Source organism: Xenopus laevis, chromosome 1L, assembly GCF_017654675.1.
Source record: "Xenopus laevis strain J_2021 chromosome 1L, Xenopus_laevis_v10.1, whole genome shotgun sequence".
NCBI classification, from domain to species: domain Eukaryota; kingdom Metazoa; phylum Chordata; class Amphibia; order Anura; family Pipidae; genus Xenopus; species Xenopus laevis.
The window spans coordinates 3,863,545-3,885,027 of NC_054371.1; the positions used below are offsets into that span (position 1 = coordinate 3,863,545).

Below are 21,483 nucleotides of genomic sequence, written 5' to 3' on the forward strand. Positions count from 1 at the left end.
AAAAGCTAGCTTGACATGGAGTTAACCTTTTAGCACAGGAAATATACTCCAAGTTCTTATGATCGGTAAGAATGGTGATTGGATCAGTGGCTCCCTCTAATAGATGATGCGATTCTTCCAAAGCCATCTTTATAGCCATTAATTCTCGATTGCCCACGTCATAGTTTTTCTCTGCAGGGGTAAATTTCTGAGAAAAGAAGTCACAGGGATGGAGTGGACCCTGGAAATTGATACGCTGTGATTGATACTTTTTGGCAAAGGGTGCATCGAGGAAATTACCAGCCGCCCCAGAGTCGAGAAGTGCTTGACATGGAACAGATCTTTTCCTGTAGGATAGGGAAACAGGAACGAAAATTCTAGAACATTGCTTAGCTGGGAGTGAAGATATTTTGCCTAGCGGAGACTTCCCACTCTTACCTAAGCAAGGGCCTTTCCCTGGTGCTTGGGTCTTACAGGACAGCCCTTAAGAAGGTGACCACTTTGACCACAATACAGACAGATACCTACGAATCCTCTCTTCTGGAGACAAAGGAGTTGCTCCTAGTTGCATGGGTTCGTCGGTGGAGACACAAGGAACAGAAGGAACCTCTGTTCTATGTGTAGTAGGAAGCGAATTGTGGATCTAGGTATGGGTGAATTTTTTTGCCTTGTTTTGCCTCAAAAATGATGCCCATAGACTTGTATGGCGTTGTGCGTAAAAAAAAAAAAGACGCGCGTCAAAACAATTTCACTACGCAACAAATTTTTTTTGACACCCATAGACTTTAATGGGGTCAGCGACATTTCGCCAGCGGCGAATTTTTGGCATAATGGAACGAGTCAAATTCGCCCATCCCTAATAAGATCATCAAGTTCCCAAAAAAGGTGAAGCCCATTCCAGAGCTTTCCCTTGTAAAAGGGCAATAATATACGCCACCTTGGACTTCTCCGAAGGAAACCTCTGTGGAGCAACCTAAAACTGAATAAGTCACTGATTGAGGAATCTCCGAATACCTTTGGATCCCCGGAAAAGCGAACTGGTGCCAAAATCCCTGTAGGAGGAGGAGCTGTAACCGCGATTATGGAAGCAGGCAGATACCATCCCCCCCGAGCGCCTTGAAGTGCATCGAAGAAAGTTGAAAAGTGCTGTAGAGTCTGGTTGTGCTGTTGTGCTTTTTGGATTTCCAAACAGTTGAGTAGAGCTTTTAACAAATTTTCAAGTGATACAGCAGGAGCGAAAGCCTGGGCGGTCTCCATTTTGGGCTCAAGCTAATCTGTTACAGATCAGTAGTGTAAGGAAGCCCGTAACTGCCAGGACCTACCCCTTAGGTGTAGTAAGAGAGCCCTGCTTTCCCCGGTGTTCACCAAAGCCCTTTTGGGACCCCGGGCTTTCTGCTGCAGAGCAGACAGGAATCCTACCCATGGCCAAGGTAGTTAGAAGTGTGGTACAAGAGGTTCAAGAGGTTCAAGAGAAGACAGAGTCAAGTCCAGGCAAAGGGTCAAATGGCAGTCAGCAAGAATCCAAAGTCAATAACCAGGCAGAAGTCAAAACCAATAAGGATCGCAGGAACAGTAGCTTCAATGGTGTCAGGAAACTGAAAACCAGCTTGGGCAATGAAAACAAACTAAAAGCACCTTTTAAGTTTGAATTTGGCACCAACCGCCGTGACGCAGCATCATTGTACCTGCGCATCTTCTGTCTTTTGCGACTAGAGGAACCCGGGTGCCGGTGCGTTTAGAGGTAAGAATGCGCTCCTGTCTCCCTTACATACAAAGGCTACCAGTTGCTATAAAAAATTGGATCAAGATAGGGCTGTTACCATTGATATTTAAATCAAGACTTTTGTGAAACCAGAAATAACCCCATTTTCTCTAAAACCACAAATGCCATGTAATCTATTAAAATATCTGAATATATGAAGTTTTTCTGACCTCTTAAGGTTCAAATGGCTTTTGAATGAAGTACCTTGATTGAATAGGGTTTGATGAACAACTGAATTAAGGTTCTAAAATTACACTTAATGCCTTTTGTATATGTGGGGGTTAAATACTCTTGACTGACTGGTTGCATAGACTGCTCCCTTATTCCCCGAGTGGGCACTTTACATGGATCCATTGATAGATCAATAGCATCATATCACACTGCAAAATAAGGTAGTAATAATAATAATAATAATAATAAAGAGAAATTGGTACTAACAGGCACATGGATGGAAGTAAATGTAAAGTCATTGATACACAAGTAAGATTTCCATGGACTTTATAAAGAAGATGCACATTATCTGTAGCTTTAATTTTCATGATTAAAAACTTTTTCAGATTTTGTTATATTACTTCATTTCAGTGTATTTATTTTTCCATATCTTGTGTTCTGTTAACATTAGAAATTACTTAGCACTGGATGTGTTTATAAGTTAAGAATACATTCATGTAATAAAAGACTGTTTCAGACATGGAGTTTATTATAGTTAGAGAGTCAAGAAAATTATTATTATTATTTTAATAATATGTCATAATGAGAAAATTACAGAGTTTATGTGTAGGAAACAGAAATGGGCATGGGGGATTAGTAATAGTTTAATTGCAGGTTTAATTATAGAGCTCATGAGAAATATCACCAGACAGAGAATATATAAAGCAGATTGATGTACAGTCCACTATCACAGATAAGAGCAAAATATTTATCACTACTTGAGGACACATTTTATTATTGTGTCTCTGTACAAAAGAAATGATAAGTGTTTCATGGTCTATAACCAGAGATCTTTCATTGGTTCAGTTGAGAGTGATATTCTGCCTGGCAGCCATATGGGTACTACCCTGCAGTACTGAACTGAGTGGGTCAGACTTACAGTGCCGTATTCACCTCACCAAGCCTAAGTATGAATACAAATACTTTCAGGAGGGAGATATCATCATTGGAGGAGTCCAATCTGTACACAGAGGGGTGTATTATATACCAGATATCAATGGAAAATATATTCCTTTCTGTAAAAGGTAATGGTTCAACTGCATTCCACAAAAAAAATCATTGTATTACAGTATGTGTGTGTGTGTGTTATTAATTCAATATATTTCATTTATTATTTAAAGTAGTTTAAGCAAGTTTCTCATGGGGAGCTCTTTGAAAAGTGATACACGTGCAGTAATGTTATATATAGACATTTCTAAAACTAATACCAGGGCAAAATCAAGTATTCCCCCAGGCAATTACATGGATTTAGACTTTCCTTCACCTTTAAAGATTTGGCATGTTTACCAAACTAGTTGAATTTGCCCAATATGGAAAGTCATAGTCAAGGCTAAATTAGGCTAGTCTGATCATTGGCCAGGAGCTTACTATCAGATAAGCAGTTGCCCTCTGGTTCCCACCATTCAAGAATTGTTTTAAAATGCCAATGCGGTCCTCATCCAATGGAACATTTTTTGTAACGTGAAGGCCTATTTGAGGTTAAATTTTAGCAGTATTAGAGTTTTTTAAAACCACAAATAAACTATATCCCCTATATATAATAAAAGGCTCTAAGTTTGCACAGGAGCAGTAGCCATAGCAACCAATAAGATATTTGTTTTTAAACAGTTGGTCATTAAATTGTACCTGCTGATTGATTGAGTTACTGCTCCTGGGCAAACTTAGTGACTTTCATAACATAACCCCATATTTCTCTAAGTACCAAATGCCATGAAATGTATTCATATCCATATGGATTTTGAAAAAAATGCTGAACGATGCACTAAAAAATACGAATATCTCTAAAAACCTCTAAAAAGTTGAGCTTTTCAAATAATTACTAGTAAAAAAAACCTCTAAAAGTCTGAACGGATAAAAAGGGTCCAATAGGGTCACTGTAGCTCCTATTGAGTTTTATAGGACCTTAACTACTTTTGCTTTGTGAAGTTTTGTGTTTTTTTACATCTAATACATTTAGAGAAAAAATATGATTTGTTGACAAAAGATTAGTAAATCAGTCCCTTCATTTTTTGTTAATTTAAGATAATTTTTTGTTAATTTAAGATAATAATGAAATAGTTGTAATAAGAATTACATTTTCAATGTTTTGTAAGGTCAACATGATTGAGAAATATCTTGAAATAACATAATCTATCTGACTGTGGAGAGGCACCCAAGCATTAGTTTTTTATACATACATATTCTTTTTGCTAGGTTAAAGTGACCACACTTGCATTTCCCCAGATTTGAATCCTCCCTTGTAATTCCCTTTCCAATTATATCTTCCCATTTTTGTAAGTATGAATGTTACTATCCTTGGGTAATAAAGGGATTGTTAATCAGAATTTGAATATCAGGCCTCTTTTGGGGGTGACTTTGATAAGCCATTTATTTAAATAACAGTGGAGTTTTCACTCTAAGGCACTTATCACTATGATTAAGGACGGATCTAATTTGAAAATACATATATCATCATAATTGAGATTCTGGAGTTTTTTCCTAGCTTCTTCAAAGGAAAGTGCTCTGCTTGGGTTTGAGTCCATCATACAGACCAGGGATCCCCAGCCTTTTTAACCTGTGAGCAACATTCATAATTGGGGAGCAACACTAGCATGAAAAATGTTCTTTGGTGCCAAATAAGTTTATTGATAATGTGGTACCTATGTGAACCTACATTGAGGCTCTGTTTGGCAGTGCACCTGGTTTTTATGCAACCACAACTTGCCTCCAAGCCTGGAATTCAAAAACAAACTCCTGTTTGAGGCCACTGGGAGCAACATCCAATGTGTTGGAGAGCAACATGTTACTCATGAGTTACTGGTTGAGGATCACTGCCTTAGACTGTATAAGTTTAAGTGACCTCCACAGCCTTGCTAAGCTGATATGTTTCTGTTCTCCTTAAAATCTGATATCTTAAAAGGGCAGACATACTGTAGGTGGTAGGTGGTTGAGTTGAGGACAGTTTAGGAATAATAATTCTCCCATGCACAAAGTTTCCTTGTGCATGGGAGAATTATGTGAGATTGTGGAATGCCCTGATGTATTATGTTTTGTTGGCAGATTCTATTAAACCCTTTAAGAAGAGCTTGGATGATTTCTTAAGCAAGCATAATAGTTAAGATATTGTGATCTTGTGATCTTAAGATCTACATTTATAGCACAAGTCTTGGTACATAGTTTATATATGTAAATGTATAGATAAGTCTGTACATATAGGTATGCTACCTGCCCACAGAATAGAACAGGTTGATGTAGACTTCCCATGTAACTCTTCTTGAATTATTCAACAACCTTAATTGTCAAATTTATTATTAATTGTACCTTTGCATATATGTACTGTATATACATAGAATATTATAACTATTTCAATTCTGCTTATCCATAAATGCCAAAAAAAGGTGATAAAGGCCCCTTTCATAACATGAATATATTGTCAATACACCTTGATAATAAGGACACCAAAGTCTTCCCAATGGCACAAGTCACCCCCATGTTTGTCCCCCTTCATTTAAAGTAAAAAGATCCATCTACTGTAAAAACATAATTCTTAAGTATAAAATGATGTATGTTTATTTTATTTAAACCCATGAGTGTAAATGGCTTGATATAGAGCTTTTAAACATTTATGTGAGATGGAAATATAATTTTTTCACTTCTAAATAAACTAGATATGCATTTGGATCCAAACTTATCCAGTCTATTAAGAGCCGACCCTGTGTTCTTAACATATGGGCCACCCAATTTTCATCTTCTTTATTCTATAAAGCGTTTAAATTCATGTCATTTATGGAGGTACACGGTTACAGTGTAATTGTTGAATTCCCTTTTATTTAACTTTTTTTGTTTTACATGTTTAAAAAACAGTTAATTAGCAATGCAAATGAATCAACAAATCAAACAAAACGTTCCTGTTTACAAATTAATTCCATGAGGAATTTTAAATGTACAAGCTGATTTTCATGTAATTGAGAATTTTTATGAATCAATATAAATTGCTAGTTACAAATTTCTAGTCTTCCCACGGTCATAATTGTGGATTACAGTTAATTAGTAGATCAATTGGCACAGTTTTGAAATTCTTTCTACATAATTCCACATTAACAAACACAATATTTTCACAGTCCCAGTTCTAATTACTACCAGGACATAATTTCCTTGTTGTTTGCCATTGATGATATCAACAAGAACCCTGATCTGCTGCCCAACATCACTGTGGGATATCAAGTATATGATTCATGTATGGAGCCAAGTCTTGCTATAGGTAATATACTGCAGATATTATCAGGTCCAGGGGAAATGGTTCCTAATTACTCCTGTGGAGACTATGGAAAAGTTGTTGCATTTATTGGAGATCGGTCACTTGTTACAACCCTGCCTATAGCACAATTTCTGAGCTCATATGGATACACACAGGTAAGTAAGCTTAATAGATAGTATTTTTAATTAAATGTATTCCAGTATTTTTCACTATAAGGCTTATGTCTAAGGGACATATTTATAAAGGGTTGAATTTTGAGTTTATGGGAGATTCTAAAAACTCCCATCAACTCCCATAAACTAGAAATTCAGAAAAAAATTACAGAAAAAAAAATCACATTCATTTATTTATTTTTTTAAATTCGGGTGAATAGGATCAACCCGCAAACTCGAATCAATTTGAATCGATTTTGATCAAATCCGATTTGAGTTTTTTTTTTTTTAAAAAATACAATTTTCAAAAGTCCACCAAATGACTCCAAATTAGTTGTAGGAGGTCCCCCCATTGGCTAAAACACCAATTTACCAAGTTTTAGATGGTTAATAGTCAAATTTGAATTCTTAAAGGGACAGTACATGATAAATTTCAAAATTCAAATTTCATAATTTTTTTAAACTCGAAACTCATTTAAACTATTCCCTTGTCGAATTACACAAAAATAAACTCAAAGTTTGAATTTAAAAATTCTAATTTTCAATCTGCCCTGTGTGTGTTTTATCTGAAAAATGGTGGAAACACAAGGCAGTTTCAATTATAGTTAATGTGATGCAGCAGACGGCATTATCAGTAATTCTTTGCTCTTTACATACTCTCAACCCAAGTATAAGGTATATGGGCCATGTGTGACCATGTGGATGTTGTAGTTTACAGATATATGGGGGCACATATCAGTCAAATTGGTTATTCAAAGTGTTTAAACACCCATGACTTTTCTTCATCTATTGAGGTTCTTTCTATAATTTTGTAAAAAAAAAGTTTCCCTTTTTTCCCTTTTTTTTATGTCTGAATCATTTCAAAGTTAAGTATAGATTACATGTGGGTTACATGTGCTTTGACACTTGTTAAGTCATTTTAACTAAGTACAACAAAACATTTGTTACAATGAGTATTGCTTTCATAAATACTAGTGATTCTTGTTTTTACATTGTAGACCCCCCCTTAAGTTAAAATGGTACAAAATGTTCAAAAATGATCTGGCAATAAAAGTACCAAATCAGCCAAATTGGCTGGCAGTGAAAAGGTTAAGGCCTGTTAAGAGAATGTACCCCCACACAGACTCAATAGGTGCTAGCCTCGGAGGCACCATCTGGCCTATATTATATAGAAATATCAGGTCATTATCCACAGTAAAAGAACATTAGGTATATTTTTTAATTTATCAAAATTGGCTTTTGTTTATCTTTATTTCCATAACATTTCAAAGACATGTTCCTATGTTTCAGATCAGTTATGGGGCCACAGACCCAGTACTGAATGACAGAACACTATATCCATACCATTTTAGTACAGGACTAAATGATGATGTTCAGCACATTGTTATAGCAGAACTGGTGGAACGTCTGGGTTGGACCTGGGTGGTCATTCTGGCACCTGGTGATGATCGTGGAGAAAGAGAGAGTAAGAACCTCAGGAATGAGATCATTAAACATGGAGCATGTGTTGACTTCATTGGGACTCTAACAGAAGATACAAACACAAATATAAGAACATTAACAAGGATACAAAAATCTACTGCAGAGGTTGTTGTCTTGTGTGGGGGGCTTTTTAGTACTGAATCTTTAATTTCCCTTGTAGAGACAATGATAAAAGACAAGACCTTGGTCGTTCCACAAACGTGGCTTCGCTTGTATTCCAACATGCTATTTAATGGCAGTCTCCTTTTCTTTATTGAAAACAACGTGTGTTATAAGAAAAGTGAAAACAACTCATATGCATTGGTTGTTAAAGCAGACCTTTTATATAAAGACCTATACTGTTATTTGTACAGATGTTTGACACTTGATAAAGAGAAGGATGATTTATTTCAGCAGGTTTATGGAACAGATTTTTATAATTGTTCCAGTTTAGAAATACCAGTTTTCTCACAAACTCCTAATTACCAAGTGTACAGAGCAGCAACTGGATTGGCACATGCAGAACATCTCATGCTCTCCTCATCTGGAAAATCCCATCAAAAAGATATCCACAAATACATTCACAGAAAACAGGTAACATATGACTTATAAAAAGCAGAAACATATTTCTATGCCATTTTTCCTTAAAATAATGGTAATAAGGTAAATCTACAGTAATAAATGTCACACATGTGATATTTTGTATTGTAGATTTACTACATCTAGTATTTAGATTTGCTTAGACACCAAGAGTCAAATTCACTAAGAGTCGTAGTTGCGCCAGGCGCAACTTCGCCGCGCTTCGACCGCACTTCGCCACACTTTGCCAGGCGTAGTTTCGCCAGCGCTCTGCAAATTCACTAAAATCCAAAGTTGCGTACAGGGGTAGCGTAAGGTTGCGAAGTTGCGCTAGCGGTGATTCGCTAAGTGAAGCGAAGTTACGCTAGCGAAGGTTAATTTGCATATGGCGCCAAATTCAAATTTCAATGGAGGAATACGTAGAATCACTACAAATGCCTGGGAAACCTTCAAAACATCAAATAAATTTTTTTTTTGCCCTACACATGTGCCCACTGTATAGTTAAGTTGCCATGAGTTAGGAAATGTAGGGGGGAAGGAGGGGAGAACCAAAAAATTTTTCGATCTTTTTCAGTCTATCACCCATAATATAGAAAACACGCCAGCGTTTTTTGGGACTTAGAAAAAATTTGAACTTTTTTGGAAGCAATCCCTAGCTACTCTATTGTGCTTTGCCTGGTCTGAGGTGGCGAAGGAAGTCTAGCGTAAAAGGTAGCGTTCAGTACACTGCACGCGTTAGTGAATTTGCTTAGTTATGTCCGTAGCGAAAATTCGCCAGGCGTAAGGGTGCGAAGTAACACTAGCGAATCTACGCCAGCGTTCGTTAGTGAATTTGCGAAGTAACGAAAATGCCCAACGCTAGCGAATTGACGCTAGCGTTCGGCGCTTTGGCGCTTAGTGAATTTGCCCCCAAGACTTCCAATTCCACCAATTGAAATATACATATTACGACATCTTCCATTTTGTATATGAAAACTATGGTACCAGTTTCATTTGATTTGATTTAAATTTGGGTCTCATATTAGCCAACTTTTTTATATGAGATTTGTACTTATGCCTATAGCTCATAGGGTATTTTGACCACCACAGTGTTATCAATACTGATAACATTTTTTGATCATTTAATAAAATGATCAAAAAACAGAATCAGCACTTTTGGAGCAGTTTAAGTCATCACCACATTAATATTAACCTTATGTTTGCTTCAAAATATTCAGTATGAGGATTTAAATTATATATTGATTCATAAAGCACCATAAGCATATACATGGGTTGGTTTAATGAGGTCCAGTGTAGAGAGATTTATATTTGATATACCTCACATAAAATAGAAAAAAATAATACAAATATTCATATGGTGATACAGTAACTGGGAAAATGCTATACCAGGGGTGTATAGCTCCCAGAATGCTAATGAGGCGAATCAAATGGTAAATAAAACAAGAGCTTTATTTGTTTATTTATTGATAACCAGTACAGGTGTTGGGACTGATTGGTCCTCGTCTGTGAAAAAGGGACTGAGCTTGGAGTGAGCTCTCTGTGACCATCAAGTTCAACCCCTTCAAACGAAAACCCAATAACAATACACCCGCCCATACTTTCACATAAATGATATATACCCATATCTATACTAACTATAGAGTTTAGTATCACAATAGCCTTTGTATTATGTCTGTCCAAGAAATCCTCCAAGCCATTCTTAGGCAATAACAAAATCAACCATCACAACATCACCCGGCATTCCCCAACCACTGTCCTCACTGTAAAAAACCACCTACGTTGCTTCAATTAAAGCTTTTTTCTTCTAGTCTGAAAGAGTGGCCTCTGGTACAGTGATCCTCTTTATGGGTAAAAAGGTCCCCTGCTATTTGTCTATAATGCCCTCTAATGTACTTGTAAAGTCTAATCATGTCCCCTCACAAGTGCCTTTTTTCCCCCAGAGAAAACAACCCCAACCTTGTCAGTCTCCCCTCATAATTTAACTCTTCTAACCAGTTTAGTTGCACTTAGTCTCTGCACTCTCTCCAGCTCATTTATATCCCTCTTAAGGACTGGAGTCCAAAACTGCCCCCATACTCCAGATGAGGCCTCACCAGGGACCTATAAAGAGACACAATTATGTTTCATCCCTTGAGTTAATGCCCTTTTTTTATACAAGAACTTTATTTGCTTTAGTAGCCACAGAATGACACTGCCCAGAATTAGACAACGTGTTATCTACAAAGACCCCAAGATCCTTCTCATTTAAGGAAACTCCCAACACACTGCCATTTAGTGTATAACTTGCATTTATATTATTTTTGCCAAAGTGCATAACCTGCATTTATCAACATTGAACCTCATTTTCCAGTTTGCTGCCCAGTTTTCCAGTTTAGACAAATCACTGTGCAAAGTGGCAGCATCCTGCATGGAACCTATAGTTCTGCAAAATTTAGTATCATCTGCAAAAATAGAAACAGTACTTTCAATGGCCACCTCCAGGTCATTAATAAACAAGTAGAAAAGCAAGGGACCTAGTACAGAGCCCTGCGGTACTCCACTAACAACACTGGTCCAATTAGAAAATGTTCCATTTACCACCACTCTTTGTAGTCTATCTTTTAGTCAGTTCTCTATCCAGGTACAAATATATGTTCCAGGCCAACATTCCTTCATTTAACCAGTAACCAGTCTAAGTAAATCACATCCACTGCCATCCCAGAATCAGGTTCCTGCTCACCTTCTCATAAAAATAATTAAGTTAGTCTGGCAAGATCTATTACACATAAAACCATGCTGGCACACACTCATAGTATGCAGCATAGAAAGCAGAGGAGAAACATTAAAGATAATGAGTGGGGTATTTTACTTTACTGGATTAAGTTGACTCGACAGAGGCTCGGACACTTTCAAAAAGGAAAATAGTTATTTACAAATACATCACCATTTGCAAAGTGTAAATTTACATGGAAAATGTATTGTTTTTCCCATAATGCATAATTCATACATTTCTAGTGTGTTTCCTGACACAGTTTTTTTCTTAATTTATTAAAATGAATGCAATTTTTTCTGTGTGTTTTTGTGTATAGGACACAGTTTGGGAATTACACAATTTCCAGTATTAAAATGGCATGAGCATGTAATTGTTTTGGCATGTTTTTGCATATTACCATAGAGTTGTGACAGCCCTAGTGCTCCCTGGTGTCAATAGGCTTGCCTGCATGCTATTCATTAGAGAAGACTTGATGACACATTTGCGCTTAGCACAGCTACACAGAGGTGCATGAAGCAATTGTAAGCACAAGTACCTATAACGACTGGCTACACAACATGTGCATCCATTTATGGTTTATTGATAGTCAGATTGCTAGAGAACCAGTCTATTCTGGTTTTAGAAAGATGATCTTTAAATCATTTTAGTTTGCATATTGTATTGACTTAAACAAGTGTCTCATTTTATGAAAAACCCTGCAGTAAATAAAACACAGGCACATACCTGCTTGAAGTTACACTGAGTTACTGTGGATTGTGTTGGTGGTTCATAAATAGGTGTTAACAGTAATAATCTTATTGTACAGTTACACAGATATCTAAGAAATGTGCGCTTCACTGAACCTTGTGGAACAGAAATTAATTTCAATGAGCTCAACAAATCTCCTGTGAAGTACGGAATTTCCACTTGGCATATTAATTTAAAAAAAATCAAAGAAAAAACAGTCGGTGAATATTTTTGGTCAGGTTCTGGAAGTTCTCTCAAAATTGATATCCAAAACATATTTTGGAAGAAAAACACCAATAACCAGGTAGGAAAAATTTAATATGCTGTTTACAATAAAAGAAAAAAATGTCTTGAAGAACAAATGCATTACTGTATTATGCTAAAAAGCAAAACAGAAACTCAACCCACTGCAGGTCCCATCTACTAAGGTTTTCTGATGCCATTCTTCATGCAAAATTAATGGAAAATGACATCATCAGCATCATCAGCGACATCACATATCCTCCCCAATGATCTTGGATTGGAACTACACGAGCAACCAATTATAACACATTACAGACTATAAATAAATCAAGTAGAGGAACTTACAAATTAAGATTTGCAATCAGGCATTAATGTTGGCATTGAACTTGGCATCTATTTATATTGAATTTCTAGGTTGTTCTAGGTTGTTTTATGGGCTCACATGCCGACACAATGATGCCACAACCATGACTGTCACCATTTTGAATCTGGCAGTGACAAAGTGTTGGGCAGTGCTCCTGACACAATGATAGTTCTGCCATTACCTACTATAAATTTTTAATTCTAGGCTCTGGAATGGCAATTTGTCCACAGTTGGCTCCTCATCAAATCAGTCAAATCATCTTTTACACTTTTCTGCATTTTCTGTATAGGTGCCATTGCCTTTTTCTTGCCTCTTCAGTTCAGGAATAAATGAAATCCTCCTGAACCTATGAAGATAAAACTTGACTTTATTAAAACCACATGTCCTGACGCGTTTCATATCTACTGATATGTAATCATAGGCACATTTACAAGCAGACCGTTACAATAATTTAAACATTTTAAAAAGGATATGACGTAGCGATTAAAGTACAAAGCATTCAACCCTAAGGATTACTGTTCAACTAACATGGAAAAATTGTCTTCAATCATAAATAATTAAAAATGGAAAACAAAATAAATCAAATAAAGATTGTGGTATACATTTCAAAGGGCATGCACGTATGCAAATATAAATATAAATAGATAAAATGTCATATTACTGCGTGGCCATATTTTAAATATACAAATAGTTCATTGAGTTAATTAATTTTAATCAATGAATAAGGATAAAGTCCATACAATCATCTTCTACGTGAATTATACATATATTGACATAATATCATAAATACTAATATAATGATTAATTAAACAAATAATTAATAAAATAAATTTAATACATCTGAAGAGATAAAACACCCTTTTCTTAATGAATTTTCAGATGTCTAGAAGTATATAATATTCGTTGAGGCTATCACCTTGTAACATTGTCAATAACTTATCAAACACAACATGCAACAAATTGCAAATTTAAACCTTCCAGCTGCCGGGTATCCCATGTGAAAATCCAATAAGATTCTCTATGCAGTAATCTCAACATTTTATCACCACCTCTTGATACAGAGAACATTTTTTCTATCCCTTCAATTTTAAGGTAATTACTATCCCCATTGCTGCAAAAAATGCCTACATTCTACTGGAACTCCGTGAGGCAACCTGACCAATATGCTCGCGCATACAACATTTTAACTTTCTTGACGTAGACCCACATACTGGATTTCACATTTCATACAAGTAAGCAAGTAAATGACAAAATGAATATTGCAGCTCCTAATCTTATGCATCTTCTTAGTGCTGCTACTTACAAACTCTCCTGACTTTACCCTATGCTTGCATGTAATGCATTGTGTGGCCCCACAACCGAACAATACTTTGGTGTCTAACTAAGTATCTGAATTTGGATTAACACAGACATCACTCGGGGGCAGGATGTTTCCTAATGTCTTTACTCAGCGTGTAACAAACTTACAATCATGTTGCAATACTTTACGCAAATTGTCATCCCCATTCAAAACAGGAAGTTACTTATTAACAATACGTTTAACCTCATGGTATTGTTTACTATAAGAGGTAATTCTTTCTCGCTGATCTTAGGTTTGTAAAGCAAATGCAATCTACTTTCCTTAACCGCTTTCACCAACACAGCTTTTAATAATTGCAAAGGATACACAGGCCAAAAAACTATCTCTTAGGTTAATCGACTGCAATATAAATTCATTGTCTGTACTACAATTACGCTGGAATTGCCTAATCGGTAGGGCCCTAAAAATATGATTTGAGTGGCAGGAATTGGCTCTCAATAAAGAATTGCCAGCTATTATTCAGCTTCCTGAATACAGTGCTCTCTAATTTATAGCGTTCAACCTGACAATTTTAGATCCAAAAAATAAATTGCGGCGTGATCAAATGAATGTGTAAAACTCAAATTAAAATCATTACAATTTAAATCCTTAACAAATTCTGGGAATTCTGCCTCTGTCTCTCGTCATATATACAAAATATCATCCAAATACCATTTGTATAGCTTAATGTGTCCCATTCCTTATGCTTTTCCTCCAAAAATTTGGACCTCCTCCCACCAACCCATATACAGGTTGGCATAAGTGGGAGCACATTTTGCAACCATTGAAGTAAAAAGTGCAATCGAATTGCTATAGTGATGTAAGTGATATTTGATAACTGTCTTCATTCCCTGAACGTGCGGTATACACGAGTATAAACTGGTGACATCAACAGTGGCCCAACTAAATTCTGCTTCATTCCAAGTGAACCCATCCAAAACTTGCAACATGTGTTTTGTATCACATAAATAAGAATCCAACTGTTTTACTAGTGGCTGTAAAATCATATCAGTCAATTCAGCTAAATTTTCATTTAGGGAACCTATACAAGAAACTATAGGTCTACCCTCTAGGGACTGCTTCTTATTGTGCACTTTGGGCAAAATGGGAAAAATGGGAATACTAGCATTTTCCGGTAACAAAAAATTCTTCATTCTCTCATTGTAAATACCATTTTGAAATCCCATCTCAATTAAGTCAGATAAAACCTTATAATAAAGACTTTATTTCGCTGGGCACCAAATTGTTGTCTCTCAATGAGACATCCCTTTGAATTTCACTATTGCAAGATTGATGTACAGCAACTCCAGTGATGTTTGTATCACAAATCTGTAAATCAGCACAGAAAACTCATCATCTTCTGTCATAAAATACCTTTTCTAAACAATCTTTCTCACAAATTTGTTAACATCAATTAATGTTTCAAACAAATTAAACTCTGCTGCTGGTGAGAAATAGAGACGACTGTTCTAACGTCAAATGTTTCTAGGATAAGTTTAAAACTGCATTTTCCTGAAATTCCCCCTTCTCTTTTAATGGTTACTCTTGATATTGATCCATTTCTTCATCCCCCATGTCGGATTCTAATCTTTTCTTTTGTGATCCCTTTGTACTTCTGTGAATGCAACCTTTTGACATCCTTATTCCTCTCTGAACACCTGTATTCTCTGCCCATCAGTTTTTTTTCTCCATTCCTGTTCTCAACTGGAACTCTATTTTTTGTGTACAAAATGCTTCAGGACATGTGGTATCAATAACATGGAATAAAGTCAAGTTTTATCTTCTTCGGCTGGTTCAGGAGTGCATGCTCATTTAGTTTATTGCCACCCCCAAGCTAAGCCATCTGCCGATATCAGTGAGTGTGAACTCCAATTGTATTACTTTGTATCAATTGATAACACGGAGTGGATCGGGCCGAAAGTGATGTACCTGGGGTATATCCACCAGGTCAATGCTGTTATCAGATGAGCTGCAGTTTAATTGAAATCGAAACCTATTGTGTAGAGTTTTGGGTTTTACATACCCAGACCAGTATATTTACACAGTCAGCTATTTCTTTTTGCTTTTTCCACCCCTCTTACTCCCTTTAACCTACCAGCTAGTCCATATGAATTGTATTAGATAAACTACACTGTACTACCATGTATGGAACGTCCAGTATATCCTATTAAATCCTATTAAAAGTAAAATCATATCAAATGACACACCTCATGGTTAGTCAGTAATTCATGTGTGTGCTACAGAATGCATAAATTCTCACAAATACAAGGCAAGTAAATATTTATTACTAATCCAAACTCGTAAACTACACATCATTAGTAAAGATAGATTTTAAAGTAAAAAAGAAATGTATTAAAGTTGAATAAAAACTATGACTTGAGAACATCTAATCTCCCACATGTTCTCAGACCTGGGCCTGTCATCCAGTCAAAGTGGTACCATTAATCTCATTGGTTCAGGTTAAGGATTCAAGTTACATAAGGAAAGTCTTGAGAAAATAAGAGGGTAAAGATGTTAAGGTTCATTGCATGTGGCTGATATTTAGGGGTAATGTAGAAAGAACCTCACGGCCCCCAGGTCTGCATGAAATTTTCAGTGATTTATTGAAGCGCACTCCGCTTCAATAAATCACTGAAAATTTCATGCAGACCTGTGTGCCGTGAGGTTCTTTCTACATTACCGCTTTGGGGGGTTGCTGAGCCTCCACCCACGTACACCAGGCATATCTTTACTTATCGATAAGGTGGGTGTGCTAATCCACACTACATTGGCTGATATTTAGGGGCAAATTTACCTAGGGTCGAATATCGAGGGTTAATTAACCCTCGATATTCGACCATCGAAGTAAAATCCTTCGAATATCGAAGTCAAAGGATTTTGTGCAATTCCTACGATCGAACGATCGAAGGAATAATCGTTCGATCGAACGATTAAATCCTTCGAATCGAACGATTCAAAGGATTTTAATCCATCGATCGAAGGATATTCCTTCGATCAGGAAATTGTTAGGAAGCCTATGGGGACCTTCCCCATAGGCTAACATTGGCCTCGGTAGGTTTTAGGTGGCGAACTAGGGGGTCGAAGAAATTTTTTTTAAGAGACAGTACTTCGACTATAGAATGGTCGAATAGTCAAACTATTTTTCGTTTGAATAGTTCAAACCAAAGTCGAAGGTCGAAGTAGCCCATTCGATGGTCGAAGTAGAAATTCGAACTATTTTTCCTCTATTCCTTCACTCGAACTAAGTAAATGGGCCCCTAAATATCACAGGCCCCCTCTTCTGTTAAGTGGTGATTTTTCCAGATGGAGGGAGATATGGTGGTTAATCCTTGCTTACTGTGTGATTTCTTAACCACAATAAACACAGCCTTCACTATACAGGAGTGACGCTTTCATTACCCCAGCAATTTAATGACACTTCAAATCATGTGACTTGCAAATTGAATACCTGCAGAAGTGTGAATCATGGAACCATTGAGACTTGATCATATTTTCAAACCAGAATGAGTTTTAGCTAACACCTACCTAAATAAGCTAGAAACTATTGTGATTGGATGTTGGTGGTTATAGAAATCGTAAAAGTTTAAATTGCTGGGGGAATTGAAGTGAAGAAGCTGCTCAGATGAGAACGAAATATTTTCAAGATCTCATCACTAGATACTGTAAATCATGTCCTGGATACATAAAAACCTTCATAAACATACAGTTTGATTTTGTCCAGAAGGATTCAAGAAAGAATATGAGCTGAATTTGATGATTTTCCAACAACGATCAATTCAAGTATCAACAGAAGGAAAGAGACCAACCTAGCAATTTCTAAACATATAATTCAAAATGTTTAAGATGTTAAAGAGTGAAATGTCTTTAAATGTAAACTTGATGAATAATAAAACAGCTTTCAACATAAGTTATAATTAACCCCCTGAACCTACAATTTGATTGTTTAAATATAAAGAGCTGAATACTCAATAATACAGTTAACACTATTTTTATTCTGATTTGTAGACTCTAAAGTCCGAGTGTTCTCCAAAATGTCCTCCTGGCTACAGAAAAGTCACAAGGGAAAGAGCGCCGCCCTGCTGCTATGACTGTGCCAGATGCTCAGAGGGGGAGATCTCCAACTTAACTGGTAACTAGTCATGTTGTAAAGAGAAAACAATAAACAGCCAAAATGTGGATATGCTGCAAAGTGGGGGCAAGTCACTGTGTTTATTGAGATAAACAAAAGACTCTTCCTCACTTTGCAAAATATTCATGTTCTGGACATATATTGTTTTCTGATACCTGTGAGGGTGCCGTCCCCTTATACAGCTGTAGCACCAGTAATCTAAGGAGAGGCCAGATGTGCCTGTGAGCTTTGTTTCTAATGTTATAAATACTAACAATATTTAAAATATTTAGGGTGACAATTAAAGTTTAAATAATTATTAGCGTGTTGGTCCATAATTCAAATGTGGCAAAATACATGAGCCAAATTTCTTTTCAAATATTTTCAACTCCAGATAGAAATCCTTAGGGCTCCTATGTCTTTTGAGAAGGAACAATAATAAGAATTGGTCATGTGTTTTCAAGGCAACAGGAATCTAGGGAATCATTTATGGTTTTATTGTTAGCTGGCCAGCCAAAGCATACTAAGTACATGTTAATCAATCAATGAACTGATATCTAATAACCTGCCACCTCTTTATAATATAAATATTACCTCCGAGTTTTTGGAGGAGTGCCCTAAAGGGGGTTTAAGGCTGAGGATTAAGTGTGGAGAATCTTTATGAGGGGTCAGTTGTTTTTTATTATCAGGTAAGAAAGCAGCATTGAAATAAATTATCCATCATCAGTAGATCAGTGCTTAGCTATTCAGATCCTATCTGTGTCTTGAACACGTCCATGTAGAAGGTTTAGAAATATATGACAGAATTTTGAATACAAATCAAAAGAAGAGAGTGCTCCCCTAGGGTAATGCACTTTTAAACATTGTTTTTCCACAAATTACACTTAATTGATAAGGAAATCATCACTTCAGTCTTGTAAGTAACAAAAGTCCAACATGCTTAATCATCAAATAAACAAGGCTTGTCCTCATCAGGGAGTCATTTGCTCATGTGCCATTTAGTCTTGTTTGTGGGATTTCTGATTATCATGCAAATTGACCATCTGCATAGGTGAACTCATATGGAGTACTTTTATGGATTAGCAAATCTGAATAAAAGTTTTAAGAGAACCTGTCATTTTTAATATGATTTAGATGGTAACAAGTGGTTACAAAATTCCTAACTTTAACAACAGATTGTATTCTTTGCAGATATGGAAAATTGTCTAAAATGTCACATCTATGAATGGCCAAATATTGAGAAAATCATGTGTATTGAGAAGCAAATTGAGTTCCTCTCATATGAAGGTGATTCCCTAACTCTGGTCTTTATTGTCCTCTCTATGGTGTCTATTTTATTAGTGACAGTTATAATAGGAATTTTTATTTCATTCCGAGACACTCCATTAGTGAAGGCCAACAATCGCAATCTGAGCTTTATTCTCCTTTTCTCCATCAAGCTGAGTTTCCTCTCTGTGTTTTTGTTCCTTGGTCGTCCATCTGATATAACCTGCATGCTCCGACAAACCTCTTTTGGGATCAGTTTCTCCATAGCTATATCTTCTGTCCTGGCAAAAACAATTATGGTTTGTATTGCTTTCAAAGCCTCCAAGCCTAATAGTCCTTGGAGAAAATGGTTGGGAGTCAAAATCACATATTTTATAGTCATTATTTGTTCATTCATTCAGTTTCTAATTAGTGCTATCTGGCTGATCATTTCTCCTCCATTCATGGAGCTCAACATTCTGTCTGAACCTGGAAAAATCATCATTCAGTGCAATGAGGGCTCTGTCATTGCCTTCTATATTGTCCTCTCCTACATGGGATTGTTGGCATCTGTGAGTTTCATTGTAGCTTTCTTGGCTCGGACATTACCGGACAGTTTTAATGAGGCCAAGTACATCACTTTCAGCATGTTGCTCTTCTGCAGTGTTTGGATCACAATGATCCCGGCCTATCTGAGCACCAAAGGCAAATACATGGTGGCAGTGGAAATATTTGCCATTATCTCTTCAAGCTGTGGCCTTCTCTTCTGTATATTTCTACCCAAATGTTACATTATTATATTTAAGCCAAAGTGGAATACAAAGCAATATTTATTGGGGAATAATAAATAGAGAAGTGACTTATTTCATGTAATAATCTAACGTGTAATCTTTAGGCTCTCCATTTGCTATGTAATAAAATATATTTCAATGAAAAATAGCGTAGTCTCATATTTTTTGGATTAAAACTTTATTAGAAACTTTTATCAAATAGTAATGCTTTCCAAAATTGTCGTTTTTGATGAAATAGCTGAAAATCGACACAAAGCTTCTGCTTTCTACCATCTTATCTCCTTTGTAGCATAAGGTACCAAGAACAAAACAAGACAAAACTCTTCTGGCATTAATAAAACCAATTCAAACTAACAAATGACATGAAATTTAGAGAGCAACATTTCCAGAGTCCTTCTCTACTGTCAGAGGAGAACTCTCCATCACTAAGGACTATCTTGTTCTCAGGGGAACTAAACTTGCAGCTCCTATGTGTTTTCACTAAACCATTGTAAACATTGCTCATGAAGTCATCTTGGAATTGTTAGCACAAAAAAACTACTAAGAGAAAAGGTTTGGTTTCTCAGCATGGATTGTATGTTGAGAATACAATAAAACACTGTTCTACATGCTAGCTGGTAACCAACTCACCCAGGCCTGAACTACTACAAATGTCTCAGCTTCCATCAAATGTTTGGGATGAAATTGCAATATATGATTACAGTCCACTACCAAACAGTCAATATATCCTTTTATCTCTCTATACATTTAATTTATTTCAACATTAGTCAGTTTATTACCTTCTTTAGACAGTGTCTTTTTAGCCTACAGCATACCTTGGGTAGTTAAAACAGATAATGGCCTTCCATTCAATGGACATACATTTCAACAATTTGCTGGATACCTTGGATTCAAACACAGGAAAATAAATCAACTTTGGCCACAGGCCAATGGAATTGTTAAGAGATTCATGAGTACTCTCGGTAAAAGAGTTAAGTTGCTCAACTTGAACAAACCCCCCAAAAACAGGCTTATAAATGTCCAGCACAAATTATCTTTAATAGACAAATTTCCTCTCGATTCCAGCGATTACTGCTACAAGTACTCAACCACAAAGGGACTCATACATAAGAAACACAGACTTCAAAAATAAATAAAGAGAAAATGAAACACTATGCGGATCAAAGACGCCAAGCTCAATATTCTACTGAACAAAAGGATGGCATTGTGGTTGTCTTACAAAAGAGACATAACAAAACCTCATCTGCATACAACCCATCTCTGTACCAGGTCACTGCTTGACATGATGGACACAGCATAAGCCACAATTCTTCACATTTAAGGTAGTTCCCTTCCCAATGGGCATAGCTGAGTGAGAATACACCAATAAAGGGTGTTTGCAGACTAAGTACTGCTGATTCCTGGTCTGTTTCTAATCTCTACAAATCTAATGTTTATCACATGATGGATGGTGTGTGTTGAAACAGCAGGTCTACACATATCTGATTTTTTCACTTATCCTTCTTTGATTAAAACAATGGGAATGTCTCAGACAA

At 36.3% G+C, this 21,483-nt stretch overlaps 1 protein-coding gene across 1 annotated transcript; it reads left to right on the plus strand.

Moving 5' to 3' along the window:
• Nucleotides 1-1,400: 1,400 nt before the first annotated feature.
• On the plus strand, nucleotides 1,401-20,008 carry LOC108704782 (vomeronasal type-2 receptor 26). Its single transcript, XM_018241454.1, has 5 exons — nucleotides 1,401-1,565; nucleotides 6,074-6,343; nucleotides 7,631-8,395; nucleotides 17,810-17,933; nucleotides 19,104-20,008. Exons 1-5 carry the CDS (start codon nucleotides 1,401-1,403, stop codon nucleotides 20,006-20,008), a joined length of 2,229 nt encoding a protein of 742 aa, XP_018096943.1.
• The last annotated feature ends 1,475 nt before the right edge of the window (nucleotides 20,009-21,483 follow it).